The sequence below is a fragment of the Pseudochaenichthys georgianus genome, chromosome 5 (assembly GCF_902827115.2).
Source record: "Pseudochaenichthys georgianus chromosome 5, fPseGeo1.2, whole genome shotgun sequence".
Lineage (NCBI taxonomy): Eukaryota > Metazoa > Chordata > Actinopteri > Perciformes > Channichthyidae > Pseudochaenichthys > Pseudochaenichthys georgianus.
Genome location: NC_047507.1, coordinates 20,694,471 through 20,716,487, shown reverse-complemented (window position 1 = coordinate 20,716,487; position 22,017 = coordinate 20,694,471). Strand labels below are relative to the sequence as shown.

The 22,017-nt window shown below is 39.7% G+C and overlaps 2 protein-coding genes across 2 annotated transcripts; both read left to right on the top strand.

The window, feature by feature from the left end:
* The first annotated feature begins 1,282 nt into the window (after window positions 1-1,282).
* thumpd3 (THUMP domain containing 3) lies at window positions 1,283-11,648 on the top strand. Its single transcript, XM_034082946.2, has 10 exons — window positions 1,283-1,382; window positions 1,796-2,128; window positions 2,296-2,373; window positions 2,450-2,911; window positions 3,697-3,827; window positions 4,691-4,760; window positions 5,077-5,192; window positions 5,306-5,410; window positions 5,713-5,836; window positions 10,773-11,648. The coding sequence occupies exons 2-10, from the start codon at window positions 1,892-1,894 to the stop codon at window positions 10,986-10,988; spliced, it is 1,539 nt and encodes a 512-aa protein (XP_033938837.1). The 5' UTR covers window positions 1,283-1,382; window positions 1,796-1,891; the 3' UTR covers window positions 10,989-11,648.
* A 606-nt stretch (window positions 11,649-12,254) lies between these two features.
* LOC117446182 (prostacyclin synthase-like) lies at window positions 12,255-19,496 on the top strand. The gene is made up of 10 exons (XM_034082202.2): window positions 12,255-12,346; window positions 13,015-13,138; window positions 13,642-13,817; window positions 14,390-14,533; window positions 15,040-15,167; window positions 15,745-15,926; window positions 18,002-18,155; window positions 18,433-18,614; window positions 18,995-19,146; window positions 19,272-19,496. The coding sequence occupies exons 1-10, from the start codon at window positions 12,279-12,281 to the stop codon at window positions 19,420-19,422; spliced, it is 1,461 nt and encodes a 486-aa protein (XP_033938093.1). The 5' UTR covers window positions 12,255-12,278; the 3' UTR covers window positions 19,423-19,496.
* The last annotated feature ends 2,521 nt before the right edge of the window (window positions 19,497-22,017 follow it).

Sequence of the window (22,017 nt, the reverse complement as noted above, 5' to 3'; positions counted from 1 at the left end):
TAATACAAAAAGTCAATTACGGAATCGGAATCGGTGTCGCTCTCGCAATTGTTTTATGCTCAGTGTCCGAAAGAGAATTGCTTCTCAACTTATTCTTCCGATTATGGACTATTGGTTGTCTACCAAGATGCACATAAATCAGATCTTGCTCTATTCAACATAGCCTACAATAGACTATGCAGATTTGTTCTTGGTTATCCTTTTTTTCGTACACATCACTGCACAATGTAAAACCAACTTAAATGGCCTTCATTAAATGTAAGAAGACACATGCATTGGCTTCAGCTGATATTTAAATGCATTTATCTTAACTATCCCCCTTATTTAAAGCAGTATTTTGTACCCTACTCACCAAATCATCAAGTTAGACACTCTGATTTATTTCTCTGTCCCCTCTGCAAAAAAAATTGATTGGCAGAAGAGCGTTCATTTTCAAAGCCCCAACAGACTGGAATACCCTACCTGCTGCTATTAGATCTCTTGCATCATTGGGTATGTTTCAACATGCATTATCATCTCACTTTCAACTGGTCTGCACTTGTTATTGATGAAACTGATATTGATGAAACTGATGTGCACGACTGTCTCTCAAATTATAATGATTGTAATGATTGTATGTATTACTTGAATGTTACTTAACAGACTGTATGGTGTGTCATGTTTTGCCTTTTGTCTTTTTGTTTATGTATGTCTGTAAGTTGGTGCTATTGTCGGGGCCCCCTTGAAAACGAGATGGTGCATCTCAAGGGGTTTATCCCAATAAATACATTTCTATATACTGTATAGCCTAACTTGTTTTGCTGTCTCCTTTGTATTTCCTTTGAAATATAGTTTGCAGGGATAAGTTGGATTTGGGTGATGTCTTTTCATGTAGGCTTCTATCTGTAGTATTATGTTCCTTAACTGTTTGTTGTTGAATGTTTGAAGGTGGATATTTTTTCTGTGTTGTCATAGAATGGCTAACTGTCCCTGGTTCTCCCACTTAGCTAAAAATATTATATCATGGCGCCCTCTGTCGACCACTTCGGGGAAACACGTAGAACTATCCGGAAGTAGTAGCCAGTGAACATGAGAAAAAGGAAATCAGGGGATTCTTGCTTTCAAAACAAAACAGCTTTTTTTAAACATAGGCTAAATTGTTTTGCTGGAGACTTGCACATTTGCGAAGGGTGGTCAAATTAACAAAGAAAGAAAGAAAGAAAGACTATGTTTATATGCATTGATTTTGCATGACCATGTATGATTTTCAGGATTCTTTTTTATTTTTAGAAATATGTCTAATTTGTGTCCGAGATGATGCTTTTATTCTTTAGGATTTCTGCCGGAAGTCTCGTCACTGTTGTTGCTGCTGAATGAAAATGTTTTCGCCTCGTGTTTGACAGGTTGGTCTGACTCCAGTTTGCAAGTCTAACATAACTAACTGTTAAACTATTACCAGCAGCTGCAACAGTTAAACCAGGGGTTTCATCATATAAACACGTATTATAATGCGGCAGCGCTTTAATGTAAAAGCCATGTCTGTGGCTCACGTCTCAAGATTTAAAGTGGTAACAACGTATTAGCTCCTTAAAGCTAACGTTAGCCTGATACATTAACTTGTTTAGTTGATGCTTGTCAAGCAATAACGTTACAGGTTTATTAAATGTGTTCACGCCAGCTAAGCTTACTTACGACTACTTGATTGACAGACAATATTTCTGTATAACACGTTACTCTCTTTCAAATGACTCTTCTTGCCAGAGTATGAAAGAATATGCCGTGTTAACAGTGTGTGTTTGTGTCTCTCTGTCTCCAGGTGTTACACGTGAGCCTCTGAGTTTGGCCCCAGCTGTCATTCATATCTTCCAGTTTATATCTCTGTCTAGTGAGGTGCAGCCTATCCTCATACAGCATGTCCTCCCAGGAAGAAGGGGATGCAGAGCCGGGCTCTTGTACATCCGCCTCTTCCTCCTCTGAAAATGATGCCCCCATTGGGGACGTCATCACTGTCACCATTGGAGCAACAGTGCCTACAGGGTTTGAGCAGACTGCTGCAGAAGAAGTCAAGGAGAAAATTGGAGTTGATGCAATAATCAGCAAAGATCGTGGTCGCATATACTTTCCAATAGCGTCTGACAAGCTTTTCCAGGTAGGAAACCTGGAGACAATGCATGTCTTTTTTTGCTGTTAGAGCCCAGTGATGATACCGTATGTTAAACCCCTTTTAAAATGGCCCAGGTGTAAATAGTGTACAGATAACCTCCATCTTAAATGAACATGTCTGTCTTTCCTTCATTGATTCCTTCTCTCCTGTAGGTCCATCTTTTGAAGTCTGTAGACAACCTGTTTGTTGTGGTTGAGGAATATCATGATTACCCCTTCAAAGAATCAAAGGTAACACACACAGCGTTATTCTCTTAGCCAATGCATGGATTATCTCCATGGGTACTAAACACTGTGTTCTGTGCAGGAGGAGACATTGCTGGAGCTGCAGGAGCTTGCCTCCAATCTCCCCTGGACTAATGCCTTACAGATTTGGAAACTAAATCGCACCTTCAAAAAGAAAAAAGGCTTCAGGAAAGGTGGAAATGGAACCAAAGTAAAACCTACTAGTAGTGAGGCCACAGATGTCGCATCTGTGGCCTCACTACTAGTAGGTTGTAGTGTGGCTGATGTTGAGCAGCAAGAACTACCTCCGGCGGGGTCCGCTGCTGAAAGCCAGACGAAGGCAGAGGTCACTGCTAACACGGAGGACAGCACCCCGGACTCGGAGGAGGCAGAACCAAAGACCAAAGTCACTAAGTTCCGTGTGACGTGCAACAGGGCCGGTGTCATACACAGCTTTACCTCCAATGATGCAGCCAGAGACTTTGGTGGGGGCGTGCAAGAATTCTTCCAGTGGAAAGCCGACATGACAAAGTTTGACATAGAGGTAGGCGTGCCTGTTCAGGCTGGACTGACTCAGTGAATAACATTACACTGGCCAAAAAACTGCCTGTTCTGATGCATTTGCAAGGCATAGCATAATATTTAGTCTAAGGAGTATCAAAAGAAATAATAAGAACTCTGCTGAGTCACATTTTCCATGAAGATAAGCCGTCCACATTATGTGACATGTTGAAAAATGCTTCATTGTATCCAATGACGAAACGGTGCGTCTTTTCCTTGAATTCATTTTAAAGGTCCCATGTCATGGCTATTTCTACTGATCATAATTCCATTGTTGAGGTCGACTAGAATAGATTTATATTGTGCAATTTTCCAAAATCACATTGGTTTCTCATACAGCACCTCTGTAAAGTATGTGTATTCACCACGTATTCACTCTCTGTCCTAAACGGCTTGTTGGAGCTCCTGCCCCCCCCTCCCTGTGAGCCCAGTGTGCTCTGATTGGTCGGGACGTTGCGAGGCTCGCTGCTCAGTGAGCTGGCTTACTGGTGTGGTTTCCGGCTCGGCGTTACAGCGAGACAGCGCGAAACTCATCCTGAGCACACACAAACACTCACAGCCGAAGTAAAAACAATAAGTGTGGCTTGATATTGATTAAGAAAAAGGTTGATAAACGTAAAATCTACGTACTAAGAAACAATTCAATCATGTGAAAATGGGTTGTGATGAATTTTCTGAGGATCGTTTCAGCTCTTAAGAATATAAAGATGTATTCATGGTAATTGATAATTGCTTTGTAATCATGCTCTGTATGTTCCTGCACTGTAGGTGTTACTGAACATACACAATGTAGAGGTGGTGATCGGCATCGCACTCACAGAAGAGAGTCTTCACAGGAGGAACATCAGCCACTTCGGACCCACTACACTGCGCTCGACCTTATGCTATGGCATGCTCAGGTATTTATTCAACTCTGTTTTAACGGCTTTGTTGAACAAGGGATTCATTCGGATCCTGAATTTCTTTAAAGTTTGTATGTATATTATTGAAATAAGGAATAATTCCAAGTTTCTCGTTGATTTAACAACGGATTAGTCATTAAAAACACTGTCATGATGACACTTGCAATGAGGTGTACCTTGGACAGCTACCAAAGTGACTGATGTAGGAGGAAGAGAGAAAATACTGTCATGCTGCAACCTCATACCAACTGTAACAACAGATTGAATGTGTTTTCCTACTCACTCACACAGATAGATACTTGAAGAAGAAGGTGCAAATAACCTAAATAAGTATTCCACAACTTGGTTAAATATAATCCTTCAGAGAGCTATGTCTTGTGCATGTACTAATGCAAAGCAAAGTTTAACACATGACAGAGAGAGTAAAATGATCGATACATTAAACTGATAACTTTGTAATGGCATATTTCCAAAAGGAGTTGCTCGGACTGTGGAACAATTCTTCCAGTTATAAGTAGATAACACTGATATATCCAATAACATCTCCCATGCCAAAAACAACTCATCTCTGTTGAGATAAAAATGCAAGTCACACCTCAGGGTTTAGCAATATTTTCCGTGAAGATAGTTTGACACATATATCTTTTTTATATCTTTCATATCGGCATATCTTTTGTCACGAAGTGCTAAAATGAAATTAGGGTTTAATAAATGCGAGCAGTGCATGCAGGATGGTGTCAGTCACGACAAGAACGTGGGGAAGAGAAACAGCACAATTGGTTCATGCTTTATATTGACATGTATATAATGAACCTGGATGATAATCATACTGTGTTATTTTCACACTTTTCTGTTGATAGGCTGTGTAGTCCTCAGGCGTCTGATATAATCCTGGATCCGATGTGCGGGACAGGAGCTATACCATTGGAGGTAAGTCATATCTATACCTATACTACAATATTGCTTTGATGGAAAAACATCAAGTGCAAAACATAAACACAGTATATATATTAAACCCTTTCCAATAACCTCATGATTTCTTAATATTCGACAGTACACCGCATCATCTTACTAGCTTCATCCTCACATCATTGCACTGCTCCACATAATGCTGCTGCTGTCTCCTGATGACATCAAACACAGACTTAAAACTTAAAATGTCAAGACAAAAAGTACTGTTTCAAATGGACTTCTACCTGTATTTCAAAAACTAAATGTAATTGTGTTTTATGTTTTTCATCACCAGGGGGCCATTGAATTCAACACATCTTTCTACATTGCCGGTGACAACAATGACATGGCAGTTACCCGCACAGTCAATAATATATGTCACATCCAGAAAAGGAGGGCAGCTAAGGGCAGGTGAGAGTGTGCACATCACGACATCTCATAAGTAGTAATAAGAACATTTATGTGCATTTGGTGATCTTCATCTGGTTTTGATGATGCTTTTCCAATGGAATCCTTCAAAACAGTGCACCTGGAATGCCCATTGACACAGTGCAATGGGATCTGTGCAACTTACCCATGAGGACCGGCTCTGTTGACATCATCATCACCGACATGCCCTTTGGGAAGAGGTACCATAAACACGTGTGCAGTGCATGCTTGATTAAGTAGTATGTAGAAGTGTTGTTGAATGAGTGGATTTCTAGTATCAGGGTTAGAACATTTAAATATATAAATAGTTGTAGTCTTTTCCTGGTTTTAAAGGGTTCATTACCTCTCCAGTGGCTTCAATGTCCCAGTCAAGTCTAATGTTAACCTCTTAATGTCACCTCTTCGTTTTTGCTGGTTAAAAGATTTTTAAACACAAAAATACGAAATAGTGGATTTATCTTTCACACTATCTGATAAAGGTATCTCCTTTGTTTTCTTGAAGAATGGGCTCTAGGAAGAAGAACTGGGACCTGTACCCCTCCTGTCTGAGAGAGATGGCCCGTGTGAGCACCCCGGGGACAGGAAAGGCTGCCTTGTTGACACAGGACAAGAAATGCTTTACCAAGGTAAGCGAAGGATTTACAGATAAACCACAGGGCAAGTCTTGGCCTGCCTCCGTCTTCCTGATAAGGGATCATATAGCTTTTCATCCTAACCAGACAGTTTGCCGTAACCACTGATTCACACACCTACTTGATAGGGAAACAACTACAACTGCGTTTTCCCCTAACCTCTGATGTTTTGTTATCTGTGGATTGTAAACATATTCCTTGTACAGAAGGGCACAATTACAAAAACACCTAAGAACAATTGTTAATTTTCATCTCCACACGTGTACTGTAATATCAAAGGTTCTGCTTTGTCATTGTCAGGGAGTTAGACCTAGTATAAAAACACATGTATAGCTCATATGTGACCTGCTCCATCGAAATCAGTCGCATTGACCCGAAGACACATTTTGAGTTGTATACACTGTTGGAAAGAGGAGACTCCTAGCTTTCTGATGATATCAGGATTGTTTTTGTACTCCAGATATTAAGCAAAATATGTCACCGAGTCCTCATTTTGAGAAAAAGGCCTTCAAAGTTTCCTCTTCTCTGGAATCCATCGATCTGATTGATTACTAACGGAGCAAATGATCAAAGTAGTACAGAGGGAAGATATTTTCGTTTGGATTACTGGTCTGGGGGAAGCTCGCAAGTGTGTGTTTGTGTATTTTTGCGTTTGTGTGTATTGTGTTTGTTTACCGGGGAAAACACTCACGAGAAACACCGGCTGTTGTTATGCCTGCTGTGACGTCAAGTTACTCCGTTCTCCGCTTGTAATTATGCCGAAGCTTCAAAGTTGTATTTATCATCTGAATTTGCCGAAACAAGTTTAATATCCTGAAAGCCAAGACTTTGTTTAATTGAAACCAGATGAAAACAAACTGTAACGGACCCTGCCGTGTTATCTATGATTACTATACGCCTTACATTCATAATTTCAGCTGGAGGGAGGGGGGGGCGGCGCTGCGGAACAACAGAGTGCCTGTCATCTTCCCTTTACAAGCTTCAAACATGTATTTATCGTGTGATTTTGGAAATAAAAGTTTCATATTCTGAAAGCCAAGACTTTGTTTATTTAAAATCAAACAAAACACCGAACCCTGAAAAACTATTTTTTTACGCAAATCCACGTTTATTTTGAAATGAGCCTTTGCAACTTCGAGCGCGTCACATTTGACAGGGTTCGTACGGGTGCTTGAAATCCTTGAAAATGCTTGAAATTTGACATGGTGTTTTCAAGGTTGGGAAAGTGCTTGCATTTTGGGAATGGTGCTTGAAATTGAGATGAAGTGCTTGAAAATGTAAATGCTTTACTTTTACAAAAAATTGCTGTCTGACTGAATAGTTCGCTTTTTAGATTAAAAGAAAATAATTGCTTCTCTTCTACATAAAACATCTCCGCTGCACCTTCCCGCACTATGCGCGCGACCTGCAAGTGTTTGTTTTACGTGTGACCTGGGCATTCTGATGAGAGATAGATGACAGTGTGCCAGGAGGTTGCTGTTTCAACGAGCGTTGGTTAGCAGAAGACAAATACAAGCCATGGCTAAGACGAGGGTCAAGCCCACGAGTAGCCTCCTGCAAAGTTTGCAAAAATAACGATGCGAGAGTCTGCGCTGACGAGCCACATGAAAGGTACGCCGTAGTAGAGCATTTTAGATTAGGCTAACGTTGCATGTTACGTTTGTTTAAGCTAACGTTAGCTAGCTGAATAGCGAACTCGATTGAGGGATAATAATAATTGCAGGGGACAATCATTTCAGAGGAGCGTACCTATGTTATGTGCGTTAGTCACCATCGTGTGGTGTTCAGAGGATGAAGCTCTCACGGCATTTCGTGTTATAGTCACGAAATATAATCTATTGATTCGACACAGAGCGATTTTGAAAGCAATGTATTTCTACTGGTAGTATGTTTCGTACCTAAACCAAATGTGACTTGATCTATCGAAATCAGTCACATTGACCCGAAGACACATTTTCGTTTGTATTACTGGTCTGGGGGAAGCTCGCGAGTGTGTTTGTGTATTTTTGCGTTTGTGTACCGGGGAAACACTCACAAGAAACATTATGCCGTTACAAGCTTCAAAGTTGTATTTATCATCTGAATTTGCCGAAAGAAGTTTAATATTCTGAAAGCCAAGACTTTGTTGATTTGAAAATAGATGAAAACAAACTGTCTTTTATATAAAATTGAACTATTATACAAGTAAAACTACATTTTGCTTTAATCTCATGTAATTGTAGAATGAACACAGTCATCCTTTGAAGATGTATAAGTCAGGTGTCTTGAGTAGTCAAATTACCTACAAATCATTGTACTCATTAGTAAATATTATTTTCCACTTGTTACCATTGTGAGTCTATTGTTATGCAGCTCTGTGTGATTTTGTGGCTACAATTCAGACTAATACACTACCAGAGGTGGAATAAGTACTCAGATATTGTACTTGAGTAAAAGTAGAAGTACCAGAGTGTAATACTCTGTCACAGTAAAAGTCCTCATTCAAAATGTTCCTCAAGTGAAAGTAGAAAAGTATTCTCATCTAAATATAGTGAAAGACAGTGAAAGTAGTCGTTGTGCAGATTGGTCCATTTCAGAATAATATATATGATATGTTTTATAATGATTGATCATGAAAGTGTTCTCAAAGCTGGTGAAGGTGCAGCTAGTCTGAAGTACTTTGTAGACTGCAGGGTAGCTGGTGGATTTACTCCAGGTGGAACTAAAGTCTGATTCAACACTTGATTATATTCACATCATTCATCTGTAAAGTAAATAAAGGGATTAAATACATGTAGTGGAGTCAAAGTACACCATTTACCTCTGACTTATGTTTACTGCCAACCTAAAAGTACCTCAAAAATAGTAATCAATAATGTATTGAAAAGGCTGATTGTTTTTGGCTGATTGTTTTGTATTGGCTAAGGGGAGGCCCAGTCTACGTACAGATAACTAATTTTGAAATATTAAACTTAGTTTTCTTTTCTTTAATTTTTCATCCTCATGTAGAATGCTATCATGAAACACACATGTGGTTGTTTATAGCATAAAGAACATCTGATTTAATGTGAGGTAGGGAAATAATCATTTGAGTATGTGTATATAAATATGTCATTTACAACAGCTGTAAGATGCTTGAAAAGCTGGAAAATGCACCTTGAAAATGCTTGAAAAGTGCTTGAATTTGACTTTGGAAAAGGTGTAAGAACCCTGCAGATATTGTACTTAGTAAAAGTAGAAGTACTCAGATCTTGTACTTGAGTAAAAGTAGAAGTACTCAGATCGTGTACTTGAGTAAAAGTAGAAGTACTCAGGTCTTGTACTTGAGTAAAAGTATAAGTACTCAGGTCTTGTACTTGAGTAAAAGTAGAAGTACTTAGGTCTTGTACTTGAGTAAAAGTAGAAGTACTCAGATCTTGTACTTGTGTAAAAGTAGAAGTACTCATATCTTGTACTTGAGTAAAAGTAGAAATACTCAGATCTTGTACTTGAGTAAAAGTAGAAGTACTCAGATCTTGTACTTAGTAAAAGTACCAGAGTGTAGGAATACTCTGTTACAGTAAAAGTCCTGCATTCAAAATGTTCCTCAAGTGAAAATAGAAAAGTATTCTCATCTAAATATAGTGAAAGACAGTAAAAGTAGTCGTTGTGCAGATTGGTCCATTTCAGAATAATATATATGATATGTTTTATAATGATTGATCATGAAAGTGTTCTCAAAGCTGGTGAAGGTGCAGCGAGTCTGAATGACTTTGTATACTGCAGGGTAGCTGGTGGATTTACTCCGGGTGGAACTAAAGTCTGATTCAACACTTGATTAGATTTCACATCATTCATCTGTGAAGTAACTAAAGGGATTAAATACATGTAGTGGAGGAAAGTACACCATGTACCTCTGAACTGTAGTGGAGTAGAAGTACACCATGTACCTCTGAACTGTTGTGCAGTAGAAGTACACCATGTACCTCTGAACTGTAGAGGAGTAGAAGTACACCATGTACCTCTGAACTGTAGAGGAGTAGAAGTACACCTTGTACCTCTGAACTGCAGTGGAGTAGAAGTACACCATGTACCTCTGAACTGCAGTGGAGTAGAAGTACACCATGTACCTCTGACTTGCGTTCACTACCAACAATTAATCAATAATGTATTGAAAAGTTATTTGGCTGATTGTTGTATATTGGCTCAGCCAGGTTATATGGGAGGCCTAGTCTATGTACAGGTCACTAATTTTGAAATATTAAACTTAGTTTTCTTTTCTTTAATTTTTCATCCTTGTGTAGAAGGCTATCACGAAACACACATTTGGTTGTTTATAGCATAAAGAACATCTTATTTAATGTGAGGTAGGGAAATAATCATTTGAGTATGTGTATATAAATATGTAATTTACAACAGCTGTAAGATGCTTGAAAAGCTGGAAAATGCACCTTGAAAATGCTTGAAAAGTGCTTGAATTTGACTTTTGAAAAGGTGTAAGAACCCTGATATTAGCAAGGCATATTATCTATAAATTCAATGTGTGTTTTTTTATATCTACATTGAAAAAGGACAGTACAGTTCTTAACAAATAGCTTTGTTCCAGTCAATGACATTGCTGTTGACCTTTGTGGTAGGCTATACGGGCTTTCCCAGATGAATCAATGAAGTCAAATTGGCTTCTAATGACGTGAAAACAGTGTTTAGTAATGATTTATTTGTTGTTGACAATCAATTACTTGTAATTATTTGTGTATTACAGTAGGTTTTATAAGACATGATTAATCCAACTTTAAACAATCTAAAATGGTCCTCTACTTAGAGGTATGCATGCAGAATGCAATACGCCTCCCATGAGTCATGGAAAAAGACTTTAAACAGCTGTTTTTTTTTCTAAGTTGGATATCGTGTTTTACACAAAACATCTGTCTCATTTGTTAGTTTGCCCTAACAAGATGAATGTTGTCTCCAGGCTATCTCGAGGATGGGAGGACTGTGGAGGAGGCTGCACACTGTTTGGGTCAATGTCGGGGGTTTACATGCTGCCGTCTACCTCCTCAAGCGGACCACGGGCGTGTTTGGCCAAACTCCGGAGGATGTCTATGAATCACGAGGAACGGTTAAAGCAGAGGGGGAAGAGAAGGTGGAAGAGGAGGGGGATAAGGAGGGGTGTAAGGAGCTCTCCTAATTCACATCCTGCCTTGAAGTTCTGAGTTTACATTTGAGGCCATGTAGGTTCAGCATTATTTATAATTCCTTTACATTTTTTCTTAATACAGGTTCTCTTGTTAGTCTTGCCAAGCAGTTTTAGCATATCATTTTTATATTTCTCCTTTTGGTTTGATGCGATAATAAGATCACTAGAGAAAGAAAAGCTATTTTCATGTTCAGCAGCAGTTTAGTGGTCCCCAAACCTTTTGTTTGAGTGAAGCAGTTTATTTGTCATATTGCTGTTCAGAAAGCTGCTAAAAGTTGTTTCACTGCACGCCTCAGACCCGCTGTGTCAACTTTACAGGGACTACACATTTTCATATTGGTCTGGTTAATAAAGATTCAAACAAAAAGTTGCTGCTTCAAAGTCAATGTAAATATTCATCACATAATACAAGTGGTAAATCTGTGGTACATCAACAATTGTTTGCTTAGTAGAATGACCATGTACGACCATGTACTTTTATATGTATTATTATTATTATTATTTATTTAAATCTTTAATATCTACCTGCAATTCAGCACGTCTCTACAATCAGGGTGACTTTCCTCTGTTTCTCCATACTTGATATGCCAACCTGAGCACACACTAAGTGATAAAACATGAGCTCATATTAAATTGAAAAGGATAAAGCTTGTATGACTCAGGTTTTTTTCTACAGTAATAATTTACGTGTGCGTGAATACTGGCACGCAGGATCATACTTCCTTAAGCTTTTCAATAAACGATTGCCTAACAAAAGGGATTTCCCCAAATAAGGGAACATAATTTAGACATCTTGCCAAAATCCAGAAAAGAAGGAAATCCAATACAAATTTGATCTAGATTTAATTGAGGTTTGAACTACCGGCAACATGGATACTACATATTAACTTTTCACCTGTAGTTTGTGCACGAACATGTATAAAGTCTTGCAGAGTGCAGGTAATTCCCCATCCTATGCGGTTGATGCTGTACCTTACTACAGAATAATGCTAACAACTTTTTTTCCGGGTCCCCATCCATTCTAGCTAAATCCCTATAAATACAAACGTGTCTCAACTGCATGTCAACTAGCCTTAAGGATAATTAAATGATTATCGTTGTATTCCCTCGTATTATATGAAAGAAGTGTAATCATGATAACGTAAGTGAGCACATGCAACAGCGTGGGCAATGTAAAGATGCAGTGACAGGACTGTGACGTAGCTCTGGCTCATAATAAAGCCATGTGAGAGCAGACGGGACTCCATTGACTCAGAGCAGCGAGGTAGGTAAACACACGAGATGATCTGGACTATTTTTCTGATTTTCCAAGCTGTCCTGCTTTATTTCCTTCTCACACACAGATCGAGGTGAGTTATTGTTTGATTGACTTGTATTGTGTTTTCTTCGTGCTCTAAACACGCTAATGAAAAATGCACATGACATTGAATCTTACACACCCGTGTCAACAATATTCTCATGTGTTTTTGTTAACTGGTGCAAATGTAAGACTAGTCAGTGTGGTGACATATTTGTCAAACGATTTTGTCTACCACCCGAGTATGCTATTTTTCTCGTGATGTACGCACACGCCAACATTTTTATTTTGTATTGGTTTGGTTTTGTAAAGGAATGCAGTTAAACTACTGCAGTGTTAAATATAAGTGTCCCTATTGTGCAGCTTTCCACTTCATTGAAGTTTCAATTTCCATTGAAGCAATGACAAATGACGAAAGAATAATTTGACAAGTCAATTTGACCTATCCCTTTTATTGTTATCTTAAGTGATCATGTCATAATAGGTGTGACGTAAAATAAGTGACACAAACTAATGTTGAGGCAGACAACAAAGTAGATGCATGTGTAACATAACACATCTCTATGTTGGTTATTGTCCAGAGCTGCATGTCACGTTGTGTCTCTCCACCTTTTTAAACTGTCAGTACGATAAAGAAAGACAACCATCTTCAAAATAGCAAGTTGTTGAAAATACAATAAATCAATGTAACTTTATATTTGTATTTAATTTTCTCTTTAGATCCAAGAGTGATCCTCCTCTAGACAAAGGAGTTATCCCCTGGTTAGGCCATGCACTTGAGTTTGGAAAAGATGCTTCCAAGTTCTTGGACCGAATGAAGCAGAAACATGGCGACATTTTCACAGTGAGTAGAAAAGACCAACAGAGATGATGATCTGATTCACCGATGCCCCCTCTGTAAATACGATATGAATACATATGATCCTCTAAAGATCTTAATACTTATAAAACAATTCAGCGTAAAAATGCTGCCTCTCCAAATGATACTGTCGATTAATGGTTAGACATTTAAGAATATGTTTATGTTCATGTAACAGCATGTTACGGATAACACTAAACGTTTACATCAGGATACCATGATGCCATGATTTTAAGTTATCCTGAAACAAAATACTTTTGAGTTGTACAAGCAAATACTTTTTCATTTATTTGAAAGATAAATGGAATACTGCCCTTCATGAGAAAACTAATTGGTTTGCTTCAAAAATGTAAGAAATAACATACATTAGAACAATAATCACAACAAAAAGTGCTCGGAAAATTTATAATGTTACAGAAATGCATGAAAAAAGAATTCTAGCTGCATTTTCTTCTTGCATTTTAATTTTCTCCACTGATGATGTGCAGGTGCGTGCTGCTGGACGTTATGTGACGGTGCTGCTGGATCCTCACTCGTACGACGCGGTCATCAATGACTCGGACTCCCTGGACTTCACTCGCTATGCACAGGTGCTCATGGAGAGGATCTTCAACCTGCGGCTCCCTCATCATCAGCCATCTAATGTAAAAGCCTTGATGAAAAAGTAAGTCCTCATTAGTATGAACTCCAAACTGAAAGCCTGTACTGTCTATTTTCATTTTAATTTCTTATATAAATAGAGAACGAAATTTGTTTGTGGAAATACTACCACTCGAATCTCATGAATAGCATCACTGTGGATATTTCTGAAAACTCCCTTACTATTTTGGGAAATCAATTTGTAGGTCTTCTTGTTTCATTATTGCTCAGGCATCTATTGTATTGAGATGCTGGCAGACATCAAAATAAAAACAAAGCAATCTTTTTTAATGTTAAGGTTTAAAAGATTGACCAATGGGCACACTGCTTTCTGGAAGCTCAGTCTGAGTGATAAGTTGTGTGTCCTGCCGACCTCTCCTTTCTTCGTTCATCATGTTAACAATTACCCAAATGTGCTAAAAATAAAACTCGGAGCCTTTTCCTTACCTCAGGGAAAATATGAAACCTAAGTCAACAATTAGCTATGAAGTCAGGTCACCACATCAATTAGTGGGACAGGATTCACAGGATTTCCGCTCAATGGAATGCCATTTAACATTTATTTACTTTGTCATCTCAACCTTTTTGTGTCCACAGGCACTTCATGGGAGTGAATTTGGCCGCACTGAACAGCACCATGAGCAGACACCTGCAGGCCTCGCTGAAAACTGAGATGCCTCAGAACCAGAAAGACTGGAAAGAGCAGGGACTATTCAACCTCTCCTACAGCCTACTTTTCAAGTAATTGTACCCCTGTCTCGCCCACACACACTCTTGACTAAGTTAAAGGAAGCATTTACGCAAAAATGTTCCACTAAACAGTTTACACAGCCGCCAGTCCTGCGGTTCTCTGCTTGTAAACACAGCAAGAAAAATGTAGGATGATTACCATGACACAAATGTTTGAGGTCACCTTTCCGGTTGAGTGTTTTAGGAGACCGGATGTGAACATAAAAGTAGCTGCCCTTCATGTTAAGAAGTATCCTTAGTAAACAAAGGAGAGAGTATCAGGAATGTAAAACACTACAAGGTAGTAATGTTACCTTTAACACAGTGACATACACTCTGAGGAGAAGCTTCACCTTGTGTTGGCCAATGGAAACCTACCAGTTGAAAGGTGATCTCTTGTGTCAAATGAAATACCTGCGTGGGCTGGTTATCTTTTTGTCAAGGCAAAACAATGTCTCCATTCATCCCCCATAGAGTACCACACGTTCTCACACTTTTGATGTCTCCTTTCTCTGCAGGGCGGGGTACCTGTCGCTGTTCGGAGGGGAACAGAACAACAACGGCACAGATCCCTCCAGCGTCTATGAGGAGTACAAGAAGTTTGATGGCCTCTTGACTAAAATGGCGAGAGGCACACTGAAGCCAGGTAGTGATGCTGAACTTACTGTGCCTACAGATATCCTTCGGGGTGTCAGAAGCTTTAGTCAGGAAGGCTGCAGTGACAGAAGTCTGTTAGTTATGATGCACATCAAAGTCCATGACTCAGGAGAGACGTAACTTGTGTTTACACTGTTAACATTTATCACTAACATGGATTGACATCATCGATAGATATAAGCTCATTTCTATTTTGCAGTTGTCATGGAAAGTTTCCCTCAATCAGTTGCTTACGCAATGTCTCGTAGCTTTGTTTTCATTTTGAAGACTTTTACGATTCCCAATGTATCATCACAGACCTGATACAACTTGTACCAGCTGCTACATCTTATTCCCCCTCCTCTTTGAAGAAAGGTCTTTCCTTGCGTGCTGTATCATTGTTTAGATTTGCTTTTGTTCTTTATTACACATGAAAGTTGGCCAATTACAATAGTATTGCTCTCCAGTCGAGCCTGTCCAACCTCGGTATCTGTACAATCTGTTTATATATCAGGCCTTTCATTCAGATTAGGTATGTTTAGCCTGACTCACTCCCTCACTGACGCTGTGATGTTTATCTGTTTCAGAGGAGAAGAGGACAGCCCAGAGTGTGCGGCAGAGACTGTGCGGGCTCCTGGCTCCAGCAGGCCTGACTCAGGACTCGGGGGCCAGCCCCTGGCTCCACGCCTACAGGACGCTCCTGCAGGAGGATGGGGCCGACGAGGAGACGCAGAGGAAGGCTGTGCTGATGCAGCTGTGGGCCACACAGGTGAGCAAGACGTTGAAAGAATGTGCAAAGCCAGAATTTCAGTTGGTGATCACCTCTCGAGATTAGAGAGGCTGTCTGTCGGTTGAACTTGATGACACTCAGTCTCTGTGGTGGGAGAGTATCCAAGAACGTGTATTAAGAAGTACTGCACTTAAGTACAGGTTTGAGATACTTTACATGAGTTTTTCCAATATTCTGATACTTAATCGTTCTATTCCACGACATTTCAGAGGGAAATAATATACTTTTTACTTAGCTACTTTTAGATAACTGCCTTTACGTAGTTACTGCAGCTGGAAATGAGATTTAAATACAATATGATAAGCTTTTGAAATACAACACATTTTAAAAGATTAAACCAATGGTTCCTGACTTTTTTAGCATGGCCTCTAACAAAAACTTCAAAGGTAAAATTATCCAATACTTCACAAAGTTAAGTATATTAGAAATGTGTATAATTAACATAATAATTAGCATTTTTCAACACCGTGACTTATTTCATGCCTCCTCACATTCATTATTTATGCTGGATTAAACTACCTAAACAGAACAGCTACTCCACCAACATCAACAGTTAAATATGATGAATTTGCCTCAGGATTCATAATCCTTTATTTAATTAGGGTTTTTAATAGAGGACTTTTAATTATAGTGGAGTACTTATATTTTCTGATTCTGGTATGAACTACTTCCTCTACCACTGTGCAGTACTCTTATCTAACACATGAGTGTGCTGTTCACTGCTCAACTTTTCTGCTTTCACAGCAGTCTGCCTGTAAATCGGAAAGCCATGCAAGTGTTTAACAAATATAAGACTGTATGACTGTGATGGAGCACAGTGTTATTACACCAAATTAACAGACATGGTAACTTGATTGATTCTCTCATCGATTACAGAACAAAGGGAAACATGTTTCTCATTCAAGAAATGTAAATGTCAGAAATCTCTTCACTTGGTTTGTAGGATGTTTAAAGGTCAGCTAGTATGCACCATTCCATCTCTTCCCATGTTAAAGGGACATTTTATTTCTACTATAACAAAACAAGCAGGTTATTGGTTGTATTGGTTTTAGTCTTGAATGGATTTGAACTGATCTTGACTTCTCACTCACGTAAAACTGGACTTGCTATTGACTCACAGTGTTGCCTACAGCCTGCTGGAGAAGTTTATTGCATCAAAGATATAAATAAGATGGCAACTTCAACAGTTGCGTTCCCCTTCAGACTGCTTACTCATCCTCTTTATGCACCATTTGATTACAAGCTTCATGTCGTTAGGTTGTCTCTGAGTCACATTCTTAGTTTCCCACAAAACTTTTGCGAGAAGTTAACAAATATATGGACAGTTATTATGGTTATGACACACAATGTTGTCATGTCAGTCATATATGGTGTTATTAACAGTGAAATATTGCTGTCTATAAGGAATCTTTCACACACACAGGTCTGTGATACATCTGCCAAAAGTTTGGATAATGTCTTGTACTTGTGACAAATCTTTTAATGGATACCGAAGTTCTATGATCAGTTGTGTTATCAGGCATTAACACACCTAATTGTGTATTTGCAATGACTTAAGAGGCCCTTTTTTGATAATTACATTAACAAAATGTGAACTATTTGATGTGTCTTCTCTTGGCAGTCAGCGCCACAGTAAGCTGTAAAACTAAATAGCTTCATAGCTTGTCCTGCCCTTGGATGCAGGCAGATGGCGGGGGACCTCCGGTTTCCAAGCGCTTTCCTTATTTAGTAAACCATTACGAGGCTGAGCTTTGCCAGAAGTGAAACTATCCAGAGCACGGCTCCTCTCATACCTCACCGAAGAAAGGAAGCTGTTGCCTTTTTATCCAGTCAGCAGCCCCCAATAGTCATTATGCTTTTTATTTTTTGTTGAACCAGACTTTTATTGAAATGTGTGCTTCATTACAACTCTAACAAACAATAGACATGAGTACTAGGGATGTGATGTTCTTATTAGCTATTAGCAAACAACCACCTGTGCTGTCACTATGCAACGCCAGAGTGAAACTAAAAACCCTATCATTGTCATCATGTGAGTCTTTGTTTGTTTTCAGGGCAATGTTGGTCCGGCTGCATTTTGGCTGTTGGGCTACTTATTGACAAACCCTGAAGCTCTGACAGCGGTGAAGAACGAGTTCAGCGCTGTCTCAACGATGGAGACCTCAGAGACCTCATTACTGGACAGACCTGTGAACGCCCCTGTGTTTGGTGAGGGCTGAGTGTAAACAGAAAGAAAAACATTTGTTGGGAGTAGCTTGCTCCTTTTTGTCAGGTAGTCTGGAATCACATTTGAAAGATTCATGGATTTATACATTATTCATGTGGATGTATAGGGCAACAAAAATAAGATAATATTGCAGCTAAGAAAAGTAGATTACGGTGAACAGAAAATGGATAAATAAAGCCTAATTCATAAGAAGAGAAATCTTGCAAATAAAACCTCTGCTCTTTTGTTATTAACAACATTTCTTTCTGCCTCTTACAGATAGCGCCTTAGAAGAAACCCTTAGACTCACTGCTGCCCCCTTCATCACCAGAGAGGTAGTGCAGGAAAAAACCCTCAACATGGCTGATGGCCAACAGTACCTGCTAAGGAAAGGAGACCGGGTGTGTTTGTTCCCCTTCAACAGCCCTCAGAAGGACCCAGAGATTCACCACGAGCCACAGGTTGGTTGTCCTATCTTGTTACAGTAACATATTGCCTGTGTCCAACCTCCTCGCTCTATCCACAGCTTACTGTGCTGCCAACAGGAACAGCAGTAATTGTCTTGACTTGTTGGAGGCAGAGCTAAGTGTAATTAGTGTAGTGGTTTATGTAAGGTGGAATCAACGCCTACACAACACTGACCCTTCCGGGGGGGGGGGGAAACACAGCTAATAGGCGTGGGAAGGACATTGCAGGCTGCACTAATCATTGACGCACTGTCCAGTAGAAATGAAACAAACTAGGACCTAGCTAAAACTACAGTATCTAGCAAACTCTGATCTAACTGAATAAAATCTGCTCTTTCTAACCGGTTGCATCTCTAAATGTGTTTCCTTTCCAGAAATATAAGTACGATCGCTTCCTGAATAAAGATGGCTCCGTGAAGAGAGATTTTTATAAAGGAGGGAGAAGGCTAAAATATTACACCATGCCATGGGGCGCAGGGGCCAATGGCTGCATGGGAAAGAAGTTTGCCATCAACACCATCAGACAGTGAGTGTCCTATAAGTCACCATGTTACTTTACGATCCATTAAGACCTCAACATGTTTCACACTGGATGAGTTTGTTACCTTCAATGTCATCTTGAAAGTTCTAATTTCATGTTTTACTCTTCAGGTTTGTTTACATGGTGTTGATGAACTACGATTTGGAGCTCTCTGACCCAAATGCTCAGATACCGGAGGTAAATGCCAGGCGTTATGGATTTGGGATGCTTCAACCTGAAAGAGACTTGCTTGTCCGATACAGACCTAGAAATACACACTAGGAATATAAAAGCAATCAAAACACGGAATCTTTAAAGCACATTTCAACAAATGCACATTGTTTATAGTGTCAATATGCCCCGTTGTACTTTTGTATCTTTTATTTATATAATATAGTATATCATTATTTTGCTATTTATCAATAAATGTAAATAATGCATTGTGTACCATATTGTGTTGTCAAATTTCTATGAGTTTGTTGGGTAAAATGATTGCTGAGTCCATCACAATCATATACATGTGTGTGCCTTATCCCACATTACTATTTGCTGGTAAGACTGTTAATAAGACGTTGAAATGTGTCTTCATAAGGTATGTTTTTAAGGAGCTGTGGGAAGTGTTGCTTGGGAGAGTATGTTAAATAAAGACTACAAGCGTAGTGTGGGACGGCCTGTACTGTAAACAGAGCCGGCCACACATCTGTCACACTTACACATGCTCTCTGTTTGCAGAGTGAGGCTTAGTGGAAACTTTAGATTGATATGTTGTTTGGAAAGCAACTGATTACTTAGCAGGAGCAGATCCACCGTGGACACAGATAGTAAGGTACTGTTGCAGAGGAACAACAAACAACATGCACTTACTCTGCTCAGAGATACAAGTACACGTTGACCCTGGAAAACACAAACTTTACAAAGTTAGAACATTAACAAAATCAATCCTGTTAGGCCCAAGAAAGTGGTGTTTCCTAAGTGTTGAATCATTCTTAGGAACTAATGGCTACATTTTCCTCTGAGCCTGACTGTATGCCAGTCTGCGGAGACCCATTCTGCTGTTATTGAATTTCTCACCTCTCACTTTCCAGTTTAGAAAGCATTAGCCGGTGACTGTCCAGGGAGGGCTACGATAACTAAGATGTTCCTGGGAGGCCTGACAGTATGTCTGCCTCTAACAGTAGGCTGAAAGTTTGATAATCCCTTATTCCCATAGGGATATAACGTGTGCTTAATGTCCTTACTTGGAGGTCACGTACACTGACTGTGTTAATACTGTAATTGGTTGTCTATTATTGTCTAATCTTAATTTGATCGTGTCTTCTTATGCTTATTTGTATTTGTATTATTTTATATTTTGCTTTCCCCCTACTATGGGAATTACAAAAACATGCTAAATCCTGGTGAATTACATCCCTCCTTATTTAATATAAGGATATGTTGTTTGTGCACTTCCCCTGTTAAAATAAAGAATCATAGCATAACTTAGAAACGTACAACTTTGTCCATGTAACATTCCTTAGAAGGGTTTCAGTTGTGTCCCAGGCTGTGGGTTCCTGTAACACTGTTAGCACAGAAATAGCATACACAGTATAGCTCTCTGAGCAGAGGCTCGCTGGCTCTGTGAGGGTTAAACTCTCAGGCTGCAGCCGCTGGAGGAGCCGGAGTGAATCAGCCCCCTGCAGGATGCCGACCACAGTCACAGCCGCCGGCAGCACTCACTCACAGCGGAGCGGCCAGAGTGCTCCCGGCTGCTCTCTGAACAGAACTTGTTTATTCGCCACAGTAGGGGGTGATCAGGGAGGACTGGATACGGAGACATTTGTGTAAAACAATTATATTTTTCAACATGTCGCCACGTAGCTCATGATGCCTCCACCAGCTCCCAGCAGAGCACCGGAGACCTGCGCGGACAATACAAGTGTTTACGAGTTTACTCTTGAAATGTTGCTGATATCCGTCCATGTGGTGATTCGGGATGAAAATGAGACACGTATGTATCTTATTCTTTTGTTGTGTTTATGTCAGATTTCATATACTATCGCGTTTTATAGCCCACTTGGTTTCACTTTGTACTCTCTCTATTTGCCGTAGCTGACCATCATTACAATATGCACTAATTTACCTGCCAGATCTCGTAGGTATACATTACATTTCCCCAAAATACAGTGGTGTTGCATAACTAAGCTATGAACAGAATAGTTATTATGGCATGTTTGCCTCAACAAATGTACGTTATAAATTGTTATAATTGTTTGTCCTTTAACACTCAACCTGGGCAAACTGCACCACTTGCAAGGATAGACATCAGACTGGATGCGTTCCGGGCTTTAAATCAAAGCCCGTAACTGATCATAGTCAGTCTTAATATCCCTCCTGAGAACAGTTCACGTGCTGTTCGCTGTCCCACCGGAGCTGAGGCGTTTCAGCACCGCGGGCAGCGACGGACCGGCAGCGGGCTGCTGAGTGACGGACCGGCCTCTCAGCACCGGACAGCGCTCACGAGTGAAGTCCAGTCCAGTGAAGTTCATTATATATCTCCACCCTTGTCAGCAAGAAAAGCGGCTGTGTCTCTTAACTCTTCTCTTGCGTTAGGTCATACCCCCCTTCCCATGCTATTTTCGGTCAAAATTGACCGGTGTGTTTTGCACAGTGATATCTCTGGAACCCCTTATCCAATTTTGATGGTTGATATCTCATTTGAACAGTCAAAGCAAGTAGAATCAAGGGGTGACAGACACAATGACACCAGGGGTGAATTTCGTATTATTTTTTGCAGTAAGTTCAAAGATAGTGCTTATTTTACATTACTGTATATTATGAAAATGCTTGCCATGTAGGCTGTGTTTACTGGAGATGGAAATGCTTTAGTTAGTGTTGTAG